We start from the raw sequence: 19,659 nt of genomic DNA on the forward strand, positions 1-19,659 counted from the left end.
TCCCGGTCACATATTAATCAGTATGGTGAAGTATCAGACTTCCTGGACGTGGAGCGCGGCGCCTGCACCGACAACGTCCAATTTCCTCTTCATCTGTCGCCGTAAGAAGAGCAAACAAATCATATCCTACCGACTCGCAGCAACGGATTTCAGAAGCCGGCCACCATTATCCCTATAGAAAGGTTGTGCAAAAACACGAGAGGCATCCAGACTTCTCCATGGAAATTTCCCCATCCCTATATATAGTCATGGACTCCACTAGAGTAACGCTGACGCTCGAAGCTTTGATCCCCGACCCATCAATGACTTCAATAAGTCAATGGAACTAGAGAGGGGGGGGGGCAGTAACTTCCACAAACAATTCCCATTGAATAGTCGGTGACTACGTGACAACCGACCACTGACAGGTACTCGGATTTATTAGTCGAGTTTTTCATGCACATGGTGCAATTCACAAATCCTACACATGACAAGGATGGAGATGGTTGATCAAATATTGATAAGCAGGAATACACGGAAGCTTCCATTGTTCCGGGATTTCAATTAAACCTTCTCAGGTTTATTAGCTGTGGGCAAATCAGCTTCATCTGTGATTCTGGGGATATAAAAAGTGTGACGGTCCCTCCCGGAGTCATTTACTCTGCATCTCCTCCTCTGGGACCGGCTGCATCTACGGTAAGTATCCGGGAAGACGCTCATTGCCTTGGATCCAGAATTAAATGAGGAGCCGTAATTTCTACAAGGTTGGAGACGATTGGTCTAGACAGGCGCCCAAGGATACGGTGGAGGGTGATTCTCGCCTCCTTCATATCTTAGGCATATAGATGTATCATTATGTTTGTTAATGGGACAGGTTATTTAGACACAAAATTAAAAAAAAAAAAAAAATTAAAAAAATTTTGTAACTTTTTGTAATTTTTTTTTATGATTTAAGGTACAACAATTTAGCTCACATTAGGATATTACAAGTGCAGGAAAGACATAGGCTACTTTGGAATTGTGTATTTTTAGTTTTTTAAAGGTTTTTTTTGGACTCAATACAAAAACTTGCCCCCTAAGCCTTGAGGTGAAATAATTTGCGATCTGCGGTAAACTAAACCTAATTATGTCTTTAAAGGGGAACTCCGCTGAGATTTTTTTTTTCTTTCAAATCAACTGGTGTCAGAAAGTTATATAGATTTGTAAATAACTTCTATTGAACAATTTCCAGTCTTCCAGTACTTATCAGCTGCTGTATGTCCTGCAGGAAGTGGTGTTTTCTCTGCCACCTCTGTCCATGTCAGGAACTGTCCAGAGCATTGGTGCATGGGACTTTACTTTTCAAATGTTGTGGCCATTTTATTGTATCAGATCCTAGAAAATATTTACCAGGACTGAACTGTATTTATCTGACTAGATTTGAATATTTCAGCAAAAAAAAATAAATTACTATAAATGTACTATAACCACTTAATTAAGATTTCCATATGAGCTGATCACGCCGCCGAGCACATTGTAATGTTGCCGTCTGTTCCTCCCATTGTCGCCTGATTCCTGGGATCTCCTCCGGTTTATACTTATGCATTTGTCCAGTTTGGTGCAATGGAGGCAGATCCAGCACCCCAAGCGCCCATATCTCCTCCCCTCAGTGACGCACCACTTTGTGTCACCTAACCGGACAGTACTTACTAGCTGCTGCATGTCCTGCATGAAGTGGTGTATTCTTTCCAGTCTGGGACAGTGCTCTCTGCTGCCACCTCTGTCCATGTCAGGAACTGTCCTGAGAGGGAGAGGTTTTCTATGGGGATTTGCTGCTGCTCTGGACAGTTCCTGACATGGACAGAGGTGGCAGCAGAGAGCACTGTGTCAGACTGGAGGGAATACACCACTTCCTGCAGGACATACGGCAATTGATAAGTACTGGAAGACTGGAGATTTATAAATAGAAATAAACTACAAATCTATATAACGTTCTGAAACCAGTTGATTTAAAAGAAAAATACTTTCGCAGGAGTACCCCTTTAAGATAGCAGCGATTTTAAGATGAAACTTGTGGCAATACAAAGTTCCCTCTGTGTGTAGGCCCGTATAAGAGACTATATGATATAGATTATTGCTCCACACTGAAGAAGAGGTGATTATATAGAATTTTCAAAAGACAAGAAATCCCAAGTGAAAAATGAGAAGTTTAGAAAAAAACCTAATTATTGTAGAGATTATTGTAAGACGCAGCGACCTGTCATCTGCTTTTAAGGAAACCTTCCAATCTGCGAGACGGAGAAGTCCGGGACTGGTAAGAATGCACATCATCGTAGCCTGTATGGTCCTCTTCTTGGCTGCCACACAAGCCTGGCCCGAGGAAACAGACTGGACGGAAGGAAACTACTGGCCTGCTCCAGACCAAAGCCAGGTAAGAGTCTCCCTCCATCTGGTACCATCATAGCACCCACAGACTGACTACTACATATGGGCTCGAAACAGTTTCAAGTATAAAAAAAAAAAAAATCTACTTATGTGTCAAGAATAGTGTTAGGCAGAGAAGACAAACTGTTCCGGTTTGGCAGCGTTCCTAAAACCCAAAAGCTTGGCAATTGACTCCCCGCAGCTGCAGAGGCTGGATACCCTCTAGGGGTAAGTATGGATACAGTCATAGGCTCAGCATTAGTCAGAAGGACCATACCTGACCTTGTCCCTATGCTGTCCATGACCTCCTTGTTGCGACGTTGGGAGTGGGGTAGGAGTCCTGGGGGCAGGGTAGGAGTCCTGGGGGCGGGGTAGATGTCCTGGGGGCGGGGTAGGAGTCCTGGGGTAGGGGTCCTGGGGGTGGGTCGGGCCGCTGGCCCCAGTGGTGCTAGAGCCGGGTAGCCTTTTAGCTTTGCAGGAACGCCGGGCCAATCATGCAGCCTGTAGGAGGACAGTGATACTTGTGGCTTGCCCTTTATACTAGCGTTATCGTCTGACTTGTATACTGTGTATTCTGACCTCTTGCTTGTTACCTTTGACCTTGGCTTTTGTCTCCTGATTCTGTACTTCGTTCCTGTCTGTATTTGGCCTCGATACTCAAAGATGGATCTTGTAGTGGGGAGGGGTGGTAAGACCTATGGTTCTCTGGATGTTTTCCTAAACCATAGATAGTTGTTGCCTCGTGTCCACATTTTTGTTCCATATGGAGGAAAATATATATTAATTGAATTGGATTTATTAAGATAATTACAATCCAGAGACTGACCCCCTCTATCAAACGGTTGAGGACCCCCATCTACCTCATTCGAAACCTTGCTCTCAAGTGTTTGCCAATGGCCTTGCCAAATAGCCAAAAGTCCTGGCAACTTCATGTGGCCAATGGTTCCACAAAAAATAATACTATACTCCAAAGCAACAACGGCCGTACTTTATGCGCAGGGGGACACTGCCTCTACTTCAATGGGATCCCGGCTGGAGCGTATACACATATCGTATACGCTCCGGCCGGGATCCCGTGCAGCGCCGCAAAGAACTGACATGGCAGTTTTCTGCGGCCGCAATTCAATGAATTGCAGCCGTAGAAAACCCTTTCAGTTCACACAATGAAGCGAGTGGCTCCGGCCGCTTGCTTCATTGTGAGCTGTGGGAGGTTCTGATGCGGGCGCGCGCTGATGCGCCCACATCAGAACACTGCGGCCGGAAAGATCACCCGGCCGGTACTTAAGTACCAGCCGGGATGATCCAGGCAATGACCGTCCGTTGTGTGAACATAGCCTAAGGCTGCATTCACACGTTAAGTGATTTTCCTGGTCCGGTAGTTACCTCCGTAATCCGTGCAAAACAGTCCATTTTTCCTCCATTTTGCATCCGTGTCCGTTTTTTCACTGATCTGTTTTACAGCATTTTAAATTACATTGATTACATCACATCCGTGTACATCTGTGAAAAAAACGGATCTCATTGATTTCTATGGGGAATCTGTTCCGTGCTCCCGTTCCGAGTTATGACATGTCCTATTTTTGAATGGAACGGATCACGGATCTGTGAAATCACGGAATGTCTGAATAGCCCAATAGAAAGCAATGGTCTGTAAAAATGTCCGTGCGCACGGATCTGTGAGCACGGACAACTTCCCGGAACGTGTGAATGCAGCCTAACATATCTTACCACCCAACTGCTTGGAAAGTGACGAGTTTTCACAAGTTTTTGCAGATGCTTAAAGTGTATTTTATTGTGCAACAAGAAATCCACAGACCATCATATTTATCAAACCCGACGTTTCAGTGTATCTCACATCTTTGTCAAGGAGTCTGCAGTAAGAGATCCAGAAGTGACATGAATAAATAGTACAAAGCTATATACAAAATATACAATAATATACAATAATGCAGTATGAGATACAGTGTAGTAACAATGATGGAAATTACTCTGAGAGCTAGATCTGCATATCAATACATAGATTGTATGACATGACAGACATCTGAGGTGTCTCGTATCATCGCTGCTGCGTTGGTGATTCATCAGGAGAAGTCATATACTTATACAGCTTATTATTCCCACCCAGCTACCCCAACGAGCGCCACCCGTCACTAGCTATTACTAGATTCTAATATATATCTGCAAAGATAGACTAATCTAGAAAATGAAGACTGATCCAGAACTAGAAAAAAAACCTGACCCATAACCTGAAGATTGAAGCAAAGCTTAAAAACTAAACCAGAACCTAATTATTGATCAATGACCCTAAAAACTGATCCGGAACCTGATGACTGATCTAAAACCTAAAGAATGACCCAGAGCATGAGGACTAGTCTAGAACCTAAAGACACATCCAGTGCCTATAGGATGTGCTAGAACTGTAAAAAATTATTCACAGCCTGGAAAATGATCCAGAGCCTAAAGACTAAGCCAAAACCTAAAGACTGACCCAGAGCCTGAAGACTAGTCTAGAACCTAAAGACAGCTCCAGTGCCTATAGGATGTGCTAGAACTGTAAAAAATTATTCACAGCCTGGAAAATGATCCAGAGCCTAAAGACTAAGCCAAAACCTAAAGACTGACCCAGAGCCTGAAGACTAGTCTAGAACCTAAAGACAGCTCCAGTGCCTATAGGATGTGCTAGAACTGTAAAAATTATCCACAGCCCAGAGCCTAAAGACTAAGCCAAAACCTAAAGACTGACCCAGAGCCTGAAGACTAGTCTAGAACCTAAAGACAGCTCCAGTGCCTATAGGATGTGCTAGAACTGTAAAAAATTATTCATAGCCCAGAGCCTAAAGACTAAGCCAAAACCTAAAGACTGACCCAGAGCCTGAAGACTAGTCTAGAACCTAAAGACAGCTCCAGTGCCTATAGGATGTGCTAGAACTGTAAAAAATTATTCACAACCTGGAAAATGATCCAGAGCCTAAAGACTAAGCCAAAACCTAAAGACTGATCCGGAGCCTGAAGACTAGTCTAGAACCTAAAGACAGATCCAGTGCCTATAGGATGTGCCAGAACTGTAAAAATTATCCACAGCCCAGAGCCTAAAGACTAAGCCAAAACCTAAAGACTGATTAGAAGCCTACAGATTGATCCGGAATCTGAAGCCAGAAATAGAACTTGAAGACTAATGGATTATCTGGACAGTGAGCCAGAATGTGAAGACTGAACCTAAGGACTGAGCGATCCAGAACCAGAAGTTTTTTCCATACCCTGAAGATTGATATCAAACATGGAGACTGGTCCAAAACTTGAGTGTAGAATGATCTACAGATCCATGTTTTTCCAACTGAGCCAGGAGCTAAATACCAAGCCAGAACCAAGTGATCTAGAACCAGAACCTCAAGATTGACCTATATGGTGAAGGTTTTATTTCCAGATCCTGAATACTGATATTGAACACAAAGACTGATCCAACACCTGTGAGTAGATTGATCTAAATCCTAGTCTGATTCTGAGCCCAAAGACTAACCCGGAACCCAAAGACTCAGAACCTGAAGGTCGATCGACTTAAAGTCTCTTCCTTAAATCGACTCGTGTCCTTCGCTTTAACCCTTTCGAGTCTCTTCCCGGCATTGTTGTGAGTCAGGTAGAAGCGACGAGTCTGGACGGATACACAACGATCGGCATAATGAGGTCTTGATTACCATGAAGAATGGTTTTTGCGAGGAGATACAATTGACAGAAATTATCAAGGGAGCAGGATGGCGCAGGAGACACTGGATGAGGAATCCATTAAGGCCAAATTATACTAATGTTTATTTCATTTTGCAGCCGCTTTAGTTGTGATTAATCTGCTTGGCTTAAGCTCGTTCTCTTCTGCGCAGGAAAAGATCACAATAGTCCACGAAATTTAGAGAAACCTTCACGCTCCCTGAGGCATTCGAGAGGGAGATATTTTCAGAAACGGCTGTAAACGCTTTCTGATGACAGGCGCCTTCTCTAATAGACGTATACAGGGAACGTGCGGTGAATAAGAGTCCCTGAAGAGGTTGTTTGCAACACCCAGGTCTATGGTTCAATTCTTCTAAACGTTTGTAGACAGAGACCGTTGGAGGGGCGACCGACAACTGAGGGGACAGAAGAGGCCTTCTATAGTAGGCTGCAAGTACTAGGGAAAGGGACTATGAGCTCCAAGGAAACTGATGGTGGGGGTTCAGTGATTATGAGCGCCAAAGAAAGTGCAGTGTAGAACTGATTCAGACTCATCAGTGATTAAAAGGGGTACTCCGGTGAAAATATTTTATTTCAAATCAACTGGTTTCAGAAAGTTATATACATTTGTAATTTACTTCTATTTAAAAATCTTCAGTCTTCCAGTACTTATCAGCTGCTGTATGTCCTGCAGGAAGTGGTGTATTCTCTCCAGTCTGACACATTGCTCTCTGCTGCCACCTCTGTCCATGTCGGGAACTGTCCAGAGCAGCAGCAAATCCCCATAGAAAACCTCTCCTGCTCTGGACAGTTCCTGACATGGACAGAGGTGGCAGCAGAGAGCACTGTGTCAGACTGAAAAGAATACACCACTTCCAGCAGCTGAAGGACATACAGCAGCTGATAAGTACTGGAAGACTTGAGATTTTTTAAATAGAAGTAAATTACAAATCTATATATTTTTCTGAACCTAGTTGATTTTAAAAGGAAAAGATTTAAAATCTAAATACCCCTTTATAAAAACCAGCAAGGGACAAGAGAAAGGCTTAAAGGGGTTGTCCGGCTTTAAGCATTTTACAATACATCACTGTTGGTGCATATAAAACAATAAATTATGCTTACCTGACCGTGTTCCCCTGATGTCCTGTTGCGGTGTCCCTGGTGTCCCCCACTGACTACAGAGCCTCCATTTCCAAGATGAAATCGTCTCAGGAGTGACAGCCCGCTCAGCCAATCACTGACTAAGATGGGACAGCCCATAGCCATTCATTAAAATATTAGTTATTGCCTAGTGATTACGAGCACCAGAGAAAAGGAGAATGGCTGCTTAGTGAGTATGAGCACCAACGAAACTAAAGGCCATCACCTGGACCTTGCCCCCCTAATGGTATGATGACTCAGTGAGTATGAGCACCAGGTGGAGTGATAATTGGTACCAGCAATGCTATACCTGATCAGTTATTAGTGTCAAGGCAGTCTAGTTTTCACTTTTTCAAAGCCGACTCTCGTGAATTGGTCTGAACTGCAATACCGGACACGGCCTGTGGAGGGAAAGTGGCGCCGTTCCTAGAGGAAATTCACAGTAACTCTTCCAAACTCTTTAACTTCCACCTAACAGTTTAGTATCTTTAAAAGTGCGCTGTGTGGGATTGGTATTGAGGCGCCTAAGTGCGGCTGACACAGTAAATGAGAAGAAATTCCGTCAGCTTCACAATGGAGGTGATAAATGAGCCGCGCGGCGGTGACAGCAGCAGAATGAGATATCACAGCCGCTAATTGTTGTCACTGAGCATCACAGGAGCTCCGTCTTCTCTGAACAATGGCCAAATCCTTTTGTTTCCGCGCTTTTGTTAGCGGCAGCCGTGGGGCCATCTGAACACGATATCAGGCGATTACATTATAAGCGATTCCCTAATATTACCACAACTATTCCCCTTACTAGCAGGAACATAGTGCAGGGGACTCTCACTCCACCGGGCAGCATAGCCGGACACCACTTCATTCATATTAACAAGCTGTAGGATTTATCTTAATACACTGGTATATAAAACTGGAAAATCCCTTTAAGGTTTTCCTGCGGTTTGAGGGCAGAACTGGAAAATCCCTTTAAGTTTTTCCTGAGGTTTGAGGGCACTGTCAGGTCTTTCCAGGAATTTAAAATGATGACTGGTCCTTAGTGTAGACCATAGCCATGTAATCAGGGGAGGTCTGACACTCAGGACCCCCTCTGTCTTAGACTGCTTCTATGCCCCCGCCCCCCTGTTTGACATAGACCTGACATACTTCCATGCCCACCCCCATTGTCTCATATAGACTGCTTCCATTCATGCCCCCCCCCTTGTCTTACATTAATTGTGTTTATGACCCCCAATTGTCTCATATAGGCTGCTTCCATGTTGCTCCATCTCATATGGACTGTTTTTAGGTTTCCCCTCTGTCTCCCATGGACTGCTCCCATGTTCTCCCGTCTGTCTCCCATAGACTACTTCAATGTTCTGTCCTCTGTCTTCTATAGACTGCTTCCATGTTCTACCCTCTATCTTACATAGACTGCTTCCATGCCCCCCTCTGTCTTCCATACACTGCTCCCCCCAATCTCCCATAGACTGCTTCCATCTTCTCCCCTCAGTCTCCCATAGACTACTTCCATGTTCTCCCCTCTGTCTCACATAGACTGCTTCCATGTTTTACCCTCTGTCTTCCATAGACTGCTTCCATGTTCTCCCCTCTGTCTCACATAGACTGCTTTCATGCTCTCCCCTCTGTCTCACATAGACTGCTTCCATGCCCCATCTGTCTTCCATACACTGCTCCCCCATCTCCCATAGACTGCTACCATGTTCTCCCCCCATCTCCCATAGACTGCTTTCATGTTCTCCCCTCTGTCTCACATAGACTGCTTCCATGCCCCCTCTGTCTTCCATACACTGCTCCCCCCATCTCCCATAGACTGCTTCCATGTTTACCCTCTGTCTTCCATAGATTGCTTCCATGCCCCCCTCTGTCTTCCATAGACTGCTTCCCCCCTATCTCCCATAGACTGCTTCCATGTTCTCCCCTCAGTCTCCCATAGACTGCTTTCATGTTCTCCCCTCTGTCTTCTATAGACTGCAGGAAAGGAAAAAAGAAAAAATTGCCAAACTCCTTGGAAACACCAGCGCTGTCTTCACAAAGTCATGAGACCAAAGTTTTAGGTAAAAGAAACAAAAAGTGTTTATTTCACATAGCACAAATATAACACGTTTCCAGATCCTACTCTCTCTTCATCAGATACAGTGCATTATGCTAAAACTTTGGTCCCATGACTTTGTGAAGATAGCGCTGGTGTTTCCAAGGAGTTTGGCAATTTTTTCTTTTTTCCTTTCCTGCTATTTTACACGGGCCCCCACTCAGGGAGCATCCCGGCGTGCTTCTCCATACTAGCTTGCAGTCTTTGGCACCAGGACCATTCAGGCTCTACATCAGTACCCCATTTCAGGGGTGATATGCATTAAGCCCAAGGGGCAACAAGGTGAGCCTCCAACTTACCTCACCTTCCTTTTCTTTTACTGTACGGTATCACACGAGGCGCCACCTCTCGCCTGTTCTCTTTTTTCTCTTCTATAGACTGCTTTCATGTTTCCCATAGACTGCTTCCACCCACCCCACCCTCTTTGCCCATAGACTGCTTCCATGTTCTTTCCTCTGTCTTCCACATTCTACTTCCATTCCCCCTGTCTCCCATAGACTGCTTTCAGACCCCCCCTCTGTTTCCCATAGACTGCTTACATGTTCTCCCTTCTGCCTCCCATACACTGCTTCAATGTTCTCCCCCCCTGTCTCCCATACACTGTTTCCATGCCCCCTGTCTCCCGTAGACTGCTGCCATGTTCTCCTCTATGTCTTCCATAGACTAATTTCATGCCTCCCTGTCTCCCATAGACTGCTTCCATATTCTCCCCTGTGTCTTCCATAGACTGCTTCCATGGTTTTCCCTCTATCTCCCATACACTGCTTTGACCCCCCCCCCCCCCCCCCGTCTCTCATAAAATGCTTCCATGTGTTCTCCTCTATCTTCCATAGTCTACTTTCACGCCCCCCTGTCTTCCATAGACTGCTTCCATGCCCCCCTGTCTACCATAGACTGCTTCCATGCTCCCCTGTCTACCATAGACTGGGTCAATGCCCCCTGTCTCCCATAGACTGCTGCCATGTTCTTCCCTCTGTCTTCCATAGACTGCTTCAATGTCCTCCCCTCTGTCTTCAATAGACTTCTTTCATGTTCCCCTGTCTCCCATAGACTCCTTCAATGCCCTCATCTCAAAATAGACTGCTGCTATATTGTCCCCTCTGTCTTCCATAGACTGCTTCCATGTTCTCCCCTGTCTTACATAGACTGCTGCCATGTCCCCTCTGTCTTTCATAACTGCTTCCATGTCCCCCCCTTCGTCTCCAATAGTCTACTTTCATGCCCCTTCTCTGTCTCCCATAGACTGCTCCATGCCCCCTGTCTTCTATAGACTGCTTCCATGTCCTCTCCACTGTCTCCCATAGACTGCTTCCATGCCCTCCCCTCTGTTTCCCATAGACTGCTTCCATGTCCTCCCCTCTGTCTCCCATAGACTGCTTCCATGTCCTCTCCACTGTCTCCCATAGACTGCTTCCATGTCCTCCCCTCTGTTTCCCATAGACTGCTTTCATGTCCTCCCCTTTGTCTCTAATAGACCGCTTCCATGTCCTTCCCTCTGTCTCCCATAGACTGCTCCCATGTTTTCCCCTCTGTTTCCCATAGACTGCTCCCATGTTTTCCCCTCTGTTTCTCATAGACTGCTCCCATGTCCTCCCCTCTGTCTCCCATAGACTGCTTCCATGTCCTCCCTTTTGTCTCCTATAGACTGCTCCCATGTCCTCCCCTTTGTCTCCTATAGACTGATTACAAGTCCATGCTTTGCTGCAGCCCTGACATACATAGTGAAAGGATCTGAAAGCAGAGAGCTCTGTACATTGTGTAGAGCGGGGTTACTCTCAGTGAATTGAATAGGGGGCCGAGCTCCAGTAACCCCAATCCATACTGTACAGCTGCTGCTAGGAACCCTACACAGGATCTATATAAAAACCTGAAAACTATGGGACCTCTGAGACTCATACATGACCTCTCAGGGTAGTCAGGGCTTCTGACTGTAACTTATCCGGACCGAATCAGATGAGATTGCAGACTATAAGTCAGATCTCCAAAACTATCATTAGTGAATGCTATATATTGCTAGACTATACATCATGATAACTGTTCTATGTCTGTAGGCAGATCTAGAGGAGCCAGCGTATGACCGATACCCTATGAGAAATGCAAGAAAACTGAAACTCAATCATTTCTATGGAGTTATGGGAAAACGAAAAACTGGTAAGTGCCCTGTGTTATATGGGATATCATTGCAGAGGTAGTCTATACAGGTATCCTAGCCCTGAACCTCATTCCTCATCTGCCATGTTGTTTTAGGAGCTACCTGCAGCCTCCACTAGGGGGAGCTCTCTGTATGCAGATACAGCGATCCCATTGAGTTCACTACCAGCTGTATAGATTGCCAGGCTCTGTGATTTCCCCTATACTGATCTATTATAACATTTTAACCAGAACTACTTACTATTGTAACCTGAAAATCATCTATTTTTCCTTCTAGAATCTGAAAGAACATCACCTAAAAGTAAGTAGTATCAGCGAGAGATAATGTGTAGAACAAGTTATTAGAGTGGAAGGAATATAAAGAAGTGTAAGGAGAGAGAAGAGAACAAGTTACATGGCGGAGAAATGGAGTAAGGAGAGGAAAATTGTATCACCAGAATAGAGACTTGTGATAGATAGATAGATAGATAGATAGATAGATAGATAGATAGATAGATAGATAGATAGGAGATAGATAGATAGATAGATAGGAGATAGATAGATAGGAGATAGATAGATAGAAGATAGATAGGAGATAGGAGATAGATAGGAGATAGATAGATAGGAGATAGATAGATAGGAGATAGATAGGAGATAGATAGATAGGAGATAGATAGGAGATAGGAGATAGATAGATAGATAGATAGATAGATAGATAGATAGATAGATAGATAGATAGATAGGAGATAGATAGATAGATAGATAGGAGATAGATAGATAGGAGATAGATAGATAGATAGGAGATAGATAGATAGATAGATAGATAGATAGATAGATAGATAGATAGATAGATAGGAGATAGATAGATAGGAGATAGATAAGAGATAGATAGATAAGACATAGATAGGAGATAGATAGATAGGAGATAGATAGATAGGAGATAGATAGATAGGAGATAGATAGATAGGAGATAGATAGATAAGAGATAGATAGATAAGAGATAGATAGATAGGAGATAGATAGGAGATAGATAGATAGGAGATAGATAGGAGATAGATAGATAGATAGGAGATAGATAGATAGGAGATAGATAGGAGATAGATAGATAGATAGGAGATAGATAGATAGGAGATAGATAGATAGGAGATAGATAGATAGGAGATAGATAAGAGATAGATAGATAAGAGATAGATAGGAGATAGATAGATAGATAGATAGATAGGAGATAGATAGATAGATAGATAGATAGGAGATAGAGAGAGAGATAGATAGATAGAAGATAGATAGATAGATAGATAGATAGATAGATAGATAGATAGATAGATAGATAGATAGGAGATAGATATTCCTGACCAGTGGTGGCGCTGTCTCCCGGGTCTCATTATGTGGATACTAGTGATGAGCGAATATTATCGAATAGTTCGCCGGATATTCGATAAATATTCGATTCAAATCCCCCAGCTTCTGGATTTTACCTCCAAGTGGTCGAATAGATGTTTTTCAATAATTGAATACTTGTTCCCATAGACTTCAATGGGATTGAATATTTGAATATTTCACTATTCGCTCATCACTAGAGGATACAGGATGTCACTGATGTGGGAGACAGATGTGAATATAATAATTATGGATCTGGGACAGGGAAGCTGAGAGCTGATAATGTTCAGCAAATGTTTAGTCGGTGACCGGGTCCGGGAGACAGGACAGCTGCAGCCAGCGCTGATATCTGACAGGAAATGGCAGCCTGGCAGCGCACCAGCTGGACAGGTCACATCATGCAGCCTGGCACTGCCACTGCTGACATCTGGGCAACTGCAATAGATTAGCAGGAAGGTGAAGAACTTAGATAAAGCAGAGAGATCCGCAAGTCTGATCATCTGTAATACTGTGATAGGGCACGAGTGATGTCATCTCATATGTATCAGAGCTAACCAGCAGAATAGTGAGTGCAGCTCTGAGGTATAATACAGGATGTAACTCAGGATCAGTAATGTAATGTATATACACAGTGACCTCACCAGCAGAATAGTGAGTGCAGCTCTGAGGTATAATACAGGATGTAACTCAGGATCAGTAATGTAATGTATATACACAGTGACCTCACCAGCAGAATAGTGAGTGCAGCTCTGGGGTATAATACTCTGGATAATTAATGGGATTCATTGATCCTCTGTGATCCACCCTTCATCAGGACAATCCTCTCCTATAATATTCCCCTCCGTCTATATAGACATCATTGTGTTTGCAGCAATTCAGGATTCAGGTCAGCCAGATGGAAGTTAGAAAACAATTGTCGCTGACTCGGAGAGGCGTCTATAAATACCGGCGGCTGGAGAGAGATTTTCCCCTGTCACATTATATTTCACCTGGGTTTTGTATTTCAGGACAGAAAGTAGATTCCTTTATCGGCCTGATGGGGAAGAGATCATTACATTCTGGTGAGTCTGGAACTGAATGTACACAAGTAAACACACAGATGGAGCAGAGCTCAACCCGTCATTTAAAGGGGAACAACGGGGAAAAAAATCAAATCAGTAAGTGTCAGAAAGCGATATAGATTTGTAAAAAAAAAAAAAAAAATCTCCAGTCTTCCAGTACTTATCAGCTGCTGTATGTCCTGCAGGAAGTTGTGTATTCTCTCCAGGTGCTGCCACCTCTGTCCATGTCAGGAACTGTCCAGAGCAGGAGAGGTTTTCTATGAGGATTTGCAGCTGCTCTGGACAGTTCCTGACATGGACAGAGGTGGCAGCAGAGAGCACTGTGTCAGACTGGAAAGAATACATCACTTCCTGCAGGACATACAGCAGCTGATAAGTACTGGAAGAATAGAGATTTTTAAATAGAGGTAAATTAAAAATCTATATAACTGTCTGATACCAGCTGATTTGAAAGGTGAAGTTCTATCAGAGTTCCCCTTTAACTGTTTTCTTTTGAATGTCAGTATAATAATTCAGTCTTATGGGAAACCTATACAGTCTCATTTCGTTATATAACACACTTAGCTCTGCTGCATCACCGATTATGTATATTTCTGTGTTTCTTACGTGTTGTATCTTTTATACAGCTTTCTACATATAATAAATGACTATTGCTGGTAAATGAGCCAGAGTGTCTTAAAGGGGTATTCCTATATTATATAATGATATCGCCATCACTTTACAATGATGAGAATGAAGAGGTCTCCATGCTGACTCAGGTTAAAGGGATTATCCAGGATTAGGAAATGATAGCTGCTTTCTCCCAGAAACAGCACCACAGTTGTCCCCAGGTTGTGCCTGGTATTTTAGCTCAGTTCCATTTAAGTGAATTGTAATACCATACACAACCTGAGGACAAGTGTGGCGCCGTTTTTGGAAGAAAACAGCTATGGTTTTCTAATCCTGTAGAATCCCTTTAAGTACAAGAATCAGACTTTGTAATATGCTTAATATAGTTATTGTTGTGGAAGGCAACATAGAAAAAAAAAAACTACCATAACCTATATTACTATACAGAGTGCAGGGAATGAGGATGAAGCGAGCGGTGAGCTGAGAGGTCGGCGTTCGCTTCTGTAAAATATCGAGAGGTGTGATAGGGCCCTAATCCTTTCCTTGTGTAGTCAGAACCCCCATTATCTAGGAGCAGTGGTCTATTCCACAATAATGCAGTCAGACAGGGACAAACCACTGCACACAGATGAAGGGGGATCTGACTACAATAAGTAACAATGAAGTCAGATACCTGAGGATTCTTTTCTCTTCTTAATTCTTTTATCCAAAACAGCAATAATTAAGTATAATATTGACGTATATAGCAGTTCTCATGGGAAATGTTATAAAATGTTACTATTGCCCCTATCAGCCCATTTACCCCGACTGTTCTGTATCCTTATTCAACGACTGCCAGGGAGGACACCATTGTCGGCCATATTGACTCTCCTGGAGCTTCTTTTTCTGTCACTTGGTCACCACTCCCGACAGGTTTCTCACCCGTTCCCATCTACTTCATGGTAAAGTTGCCCCCAATGGATGTCATGACCCCCTCCCCCACCTCTGCTTATGCCGCTGACGCCATCCTGCATATCATTATCCTTTATCCGCACCTCTCCCGTATAATTCTTATCGATCGATATTTTCTGCATTGTAAATAAGCAGAAGTTGAGCTTCTTCTGAGCCGTCACCGCGCTGTGGCTCATTATGCCGGGCACAGTCCCCGGTTATGGCAGCGCTGCAGATTAATGTCCCCGCCAGGTCACCCGGTCCTCACCCTGATGATAACATCCCCTCCGGGGGATCATTAGTCAGCGCTGTGCCTTATGCCAGGGCTCCGAGCGGTGACCAATCTGTAGAAGACGCAGATGGAGCATGTCCCTCACCTCGCTGCCTAGTACTGTGACTTCGCCCCGGCTCTATTTTTACATTTTGTTCTGTTTTTTATTTTTCTCCGCACAACGAGTTTCGAGTGATGGAAGTTTTACGGTTTATTAGGAAGTAATAATTTATGAAGCGATGACAACTATTCAGTATACAGAAGGTAAACAGGGAACCAAATAAGTTAGAGTTGTATAATTCTTGTCCTTAAAAAAATTCTGTCTTTCGGTACTTATCAGCTGCTGTATGTCCTACAGGAACTGGTGTATTCTCTCCAGTCTGCCACAATGCTCTCTGCTGCCACCTCTGTCCATGTCAGGATCTGTCCAGAGCAGGAGAGGTTTTCTATGGGGATTTGCTACTGCTCTGGACAGTTCCTGACATGGACAGAGGTGGCAGCAGAGAGCAGTGTGTCAGACTGGAGAGAATACACCACTTCCTGCAGGACATACAGCAGCTGATAAGTACTGGAAGACTGGACATTTTTAAATAGAAGTAAATTACAAATCTGTATAACTTTCTGACACTAGCTGATATGAAAGAAAAAGATTTTTGCCGGAGTACCCCTTTAAAAGGAAACTATGAGCAGGTTAGATGCTTCTAATATGTCCCCTTGGCTGCCCAGGCATGATGGGAATTGTAGTTTTCCAACAGCTGGAGGGCGGAAGGTTCTCTGTTTCCTGTATGAATAAACTTTTACATTTTGAATCCTGATAAGTTGAAGCTTCTCTGCGCTTCCCTGTGACCTGAATGTGCTCCATCCAGCTCTGCTACATCTCCTCACAATACACTGTATAATCTCCATTAATCTAATCATCGGCCTCTCCATATCCCATTATGTGGTACAGAACCCCCTCCTCTATATAATAGCCCCCCCACAGTATAATCGTCTAAGGTAATATCATCCGCAGGAGCAGAAATCATAGCGGAGCTGAAAGCGACCAACACTACCCATGCATCCCGGCCCATTCTGTACACAGATCTATTTCCTTAAATTACTCCCGGCTTTACGGAGGAAGGATATTTATTCCTTTTATGATGCAGACAATGCGGCCGCACACCTGTCGCTGAAACCAGACGCAGAAAAAATAGATTTTCCGTCCCGACCAAAACAAAGTCATGGTTACCCCTCCCCCACCCTCCATGGAGTGACAGGTAGCGTGAGGACATACTGCTCCTGAACATCACACTGCTTAAAGGGGTAGTTCAGCAAAATATAAAAAAAATAAATCTTTTTCTTTCAAATCAACTGGTGTCAGAAAGTTATTTTGTAATTTATTTCTGTTTAAAAGTGTTCAGTCTTCAAGAACTTATCAGCTGCTGTATGCCCTGCAGGAAGTGGTGTATTTTCTTCAATCTGACACAGTGCTCTCTGCTGCCACCTCTGTCCATGTCAGGAACTGTCCAGAGCAGGAGAGGTTTTCTATGGGGATTTGCTGCTGCTCTGGACAGTTCCTGACATGGACAGAGGTGGCAGCAGAGAGCGCTGTGTCAGACTGGGGAAAAGACACCACTTCCTGCAGGACATACAGCAGCTGATAAGTACTGGAAGACTGGGGATTTTTTAATAGAAGTAAATTACAAAGCTATAATACTTTCTGGCCTTAATTGATTTGAAAGAAAAGTTGTTGTTCTTGGCTGAACTACTTCTTCAAGGGGAATGAACACAAACTACTGTCCGTTCTCTGATGAGGACGCATCGAGGAGCATGTTAAAACCTGACGGGAACGTTATTGGTGGGTGGTGGATTCTATTACTCTAATGAATGATGCAAATATGAGCACAAATCAATGGAATCATTGTATAGTCATATGCTTCTATAGCATAGACATAGCAGAGGCTACCAACACTATTGGTGTAAGACATAGCAGAGGCTACCAACAGTATTGGTGTAAGACATAGCAGAGGCTACTAACAGTATTGGTGTAAGACATATCAGAGGCTACCAACAGTATTGGTGTAAGACATAGCAGAGGCTACTAACAGTATTGATGTAAGTGTAAGACAAAGCAGAGGCTACCAACGGTATTGGTGTAAGTGTAAGACACAGCAGAGGCTACCAACAGTATTGGTGTAAGACATAGCAGAGGCTACCAACAGTATTGGTGTAAGACATAGCAGAGGCTACCAACAATATTGGTGTAAGACATAGCAGAGGCTATATACCCTTATATACATTATATAGCATCATAGCTCAGCAGAGCTGTGTGCACAGAGCCTGTAACATAGTGAGCCATAGATGCCCTGTGTACCTCCATATGGTGGAGAATATTAGAGAAAACATTCCTCTATATGAGAAGAGCAGCTTAAAGTGGACATGTCAGCAGGGAAAACAGTGGTGTAAGTAAGTCCATGGCTAGATAGTCCTCATTCTCACGATTCCAGGCATACCTTCATTATCTCCATAGCCCTTTCCGTTCTCGAGATATAAGCCTTTTTGTGAATATGCAAATGAGGCTCAAGTGCCATGGGGGCGTTACCCAGCATGGTAAGAGACTAGGAAAGTACAACCCATCTTATCCTTATCTGGTATCTGTTAGTCAGTGTAGTGGATGAAAGTGGGTCATGGAGTGGAGATAAAGAAGACATAGGCAGGAAGTACTTGGACTCTTGCCATGCTGGGGACCTCCCCCTGGGCACTTCAGCCTAATTTGTCATATTAACAAAAAGGCTTATATCTCAGCACTGGAAATGACTATGGAGATAATGAAGATATGCCTGGAATCGTAATGACTAGTCCTATCCAGCTATGGACTTAGTTACATCACTGTTTTACTGCTATTAAATCCCTTAAACTTTCATTAAGGCCAATGGAGGTATGGTATTGGTCAGGGCTGTGTACCATATCTATTAGAGATGACTAAAAACAAACACTATTCTGGGAGGGGGGAATGCTATATGTATCTATATGTTTTTATTAAATTTACATCATTTCCTAATGCAGGGGTAAGGAACCTAGGCTCTCCAGCTGTTGCAAAACTACAACTCCCATAATGCCTGGACAGCCTTCGGCTGTCCAGGCATGATGGGAATTGTAGTTTTGTAACAGCTGGAGAGCCAAGGTTCCCTAGCCCTGCCCTAAAACATTGAATACTGACTCTCACCTTATTTTTCAGAATCCGATGAGAGGAATACCGACTACGACTACAGAAGAAGACGTAAATGAGTCAGTGCCTCCCGCTATGTGTTATAGGGATGTAAGATAGACTGTGAATTGTTGATATGATGAAGTTAGCCGTGTCCAATAAAGTATTTATTCTCTGTACGCTGCACTGAGTCTTCTTATAAGATAATCAATATACAGCGGGGGTCGCTCCCCCCCCCCATGTATAAGACTAAGCCTTACTAATATCTATTGGATTGGGAAGGGATTATAAGAGATCAATAAGATTGACAGGAGACCTCAGCGTTTTGGGACTGTGGGGAATTCTAATCACTTCTTTACTGAGAGACGACTGGATACTAAATAGGAAGGGATGTAGCAGAGCTGTGTGTGTGCCGTTTATTCTGCCACCGCTGCATTAAGATAATTAATTGGACCAAATGGGAAACTCCGGGCTGTGAGGTCGGGGATGCGGAAAATACATATGTAACACTTTCACGAGAGTCTGACCTTATCTGACCTTAGGGTGGAAAGGTCACAGGGAACTCGGGACGGTGATAGAAATGGATGGTCAGGATGGGGAACCTGAGGCCCTCCAGCTGCTGCTCAACTACAACTCCCATCATGCCTGGACTGATAAACACTCTAGATACGTCTCTTTATTAATTCAATTATTATTCTTACTATACCCTTATTAGTTTGCTGTGCTGAGATATCACACTGTATGCGATGTAATATTCCGATTACTATCAGGCGGATTACTTACT

General features: G+C 43.7%; 1 protein-coding gene across 1 annotated transcript; it reads left to right on the top strand.

The window, feature by feature from the left end:
* Nucleotides 1-577: 577 nt before the first annotated feature.
* LOC138784923 (protachykinin-1-like) lies at nucleotides 578-19,054 on the top strand. Its single transcript, XM_069960624.1, has 6 exons — nucleotides 578-675; nucleotides 2,234-2,389; nucleotides 11,362-11,461; nucleotides 11,739-11,762; nucleotides 13,825-13,878; nucleotides 18,906-19,054. The coding sequence occupies exons 2-6, from the start codon at nucleotides 2,279-2,281 to the stop codon at nucleotides 18,953-18,955; spliced, it is 339 nt and encodes a 112-aa protein (XP_069816725.1). The 5' UTR covers nucleotides 578-675; nucleotides 2,234-2,278; the 3' UTR covers nucleotides 18,956-19,054.
* The last annotated feature ends 605 nt before the right edge of the window (nucleotides 19,055-19,659 follow it).

The sequence above is a fragment of the Dendropsophus ebraccatus genome, chromosome 2, assembly GCF_027789765.1.
Source record: "Dendropsophus ebraccatus isolate aDenEbr1 chromosome 2, aDenEbr1.pat, whole genome shotgun sequence".
Taxonomy (NCBI): Eukaryota; Metazoa; Chordata; class Amphibia; order Anura; family Hylidae; genus Dendropsophus; species Dendropsophus ebraccatus.

What these genes read in the sequence shown, in the direction of transcription:
- LOC138784923 (XM_069960624.1), top strand. Translation starts at nt 2,279, where the DNA reads ATGCACATCATCGTAGCCTGTATGGTCCTCTTCTTGGCTGCCACACAA. An exon ending in TATGGGAAAACGAAAAACTG is followed by an intron (nt 11,462 to 11,738) that starts GTAAGTGCCCTG and finishes TTTTCCTTCTAG; the next exon opens with AATCTGAAAGAACATCACCT. An exon ending in TGAAAGAACATCACCTAAAA is followed by an intron (nt 11,763 to 13,824) that starts GTAAGTAGTATC and finishes TTTGTATTTCAG; the next exon opens with GACAGAAAGTAGATTCCTTT.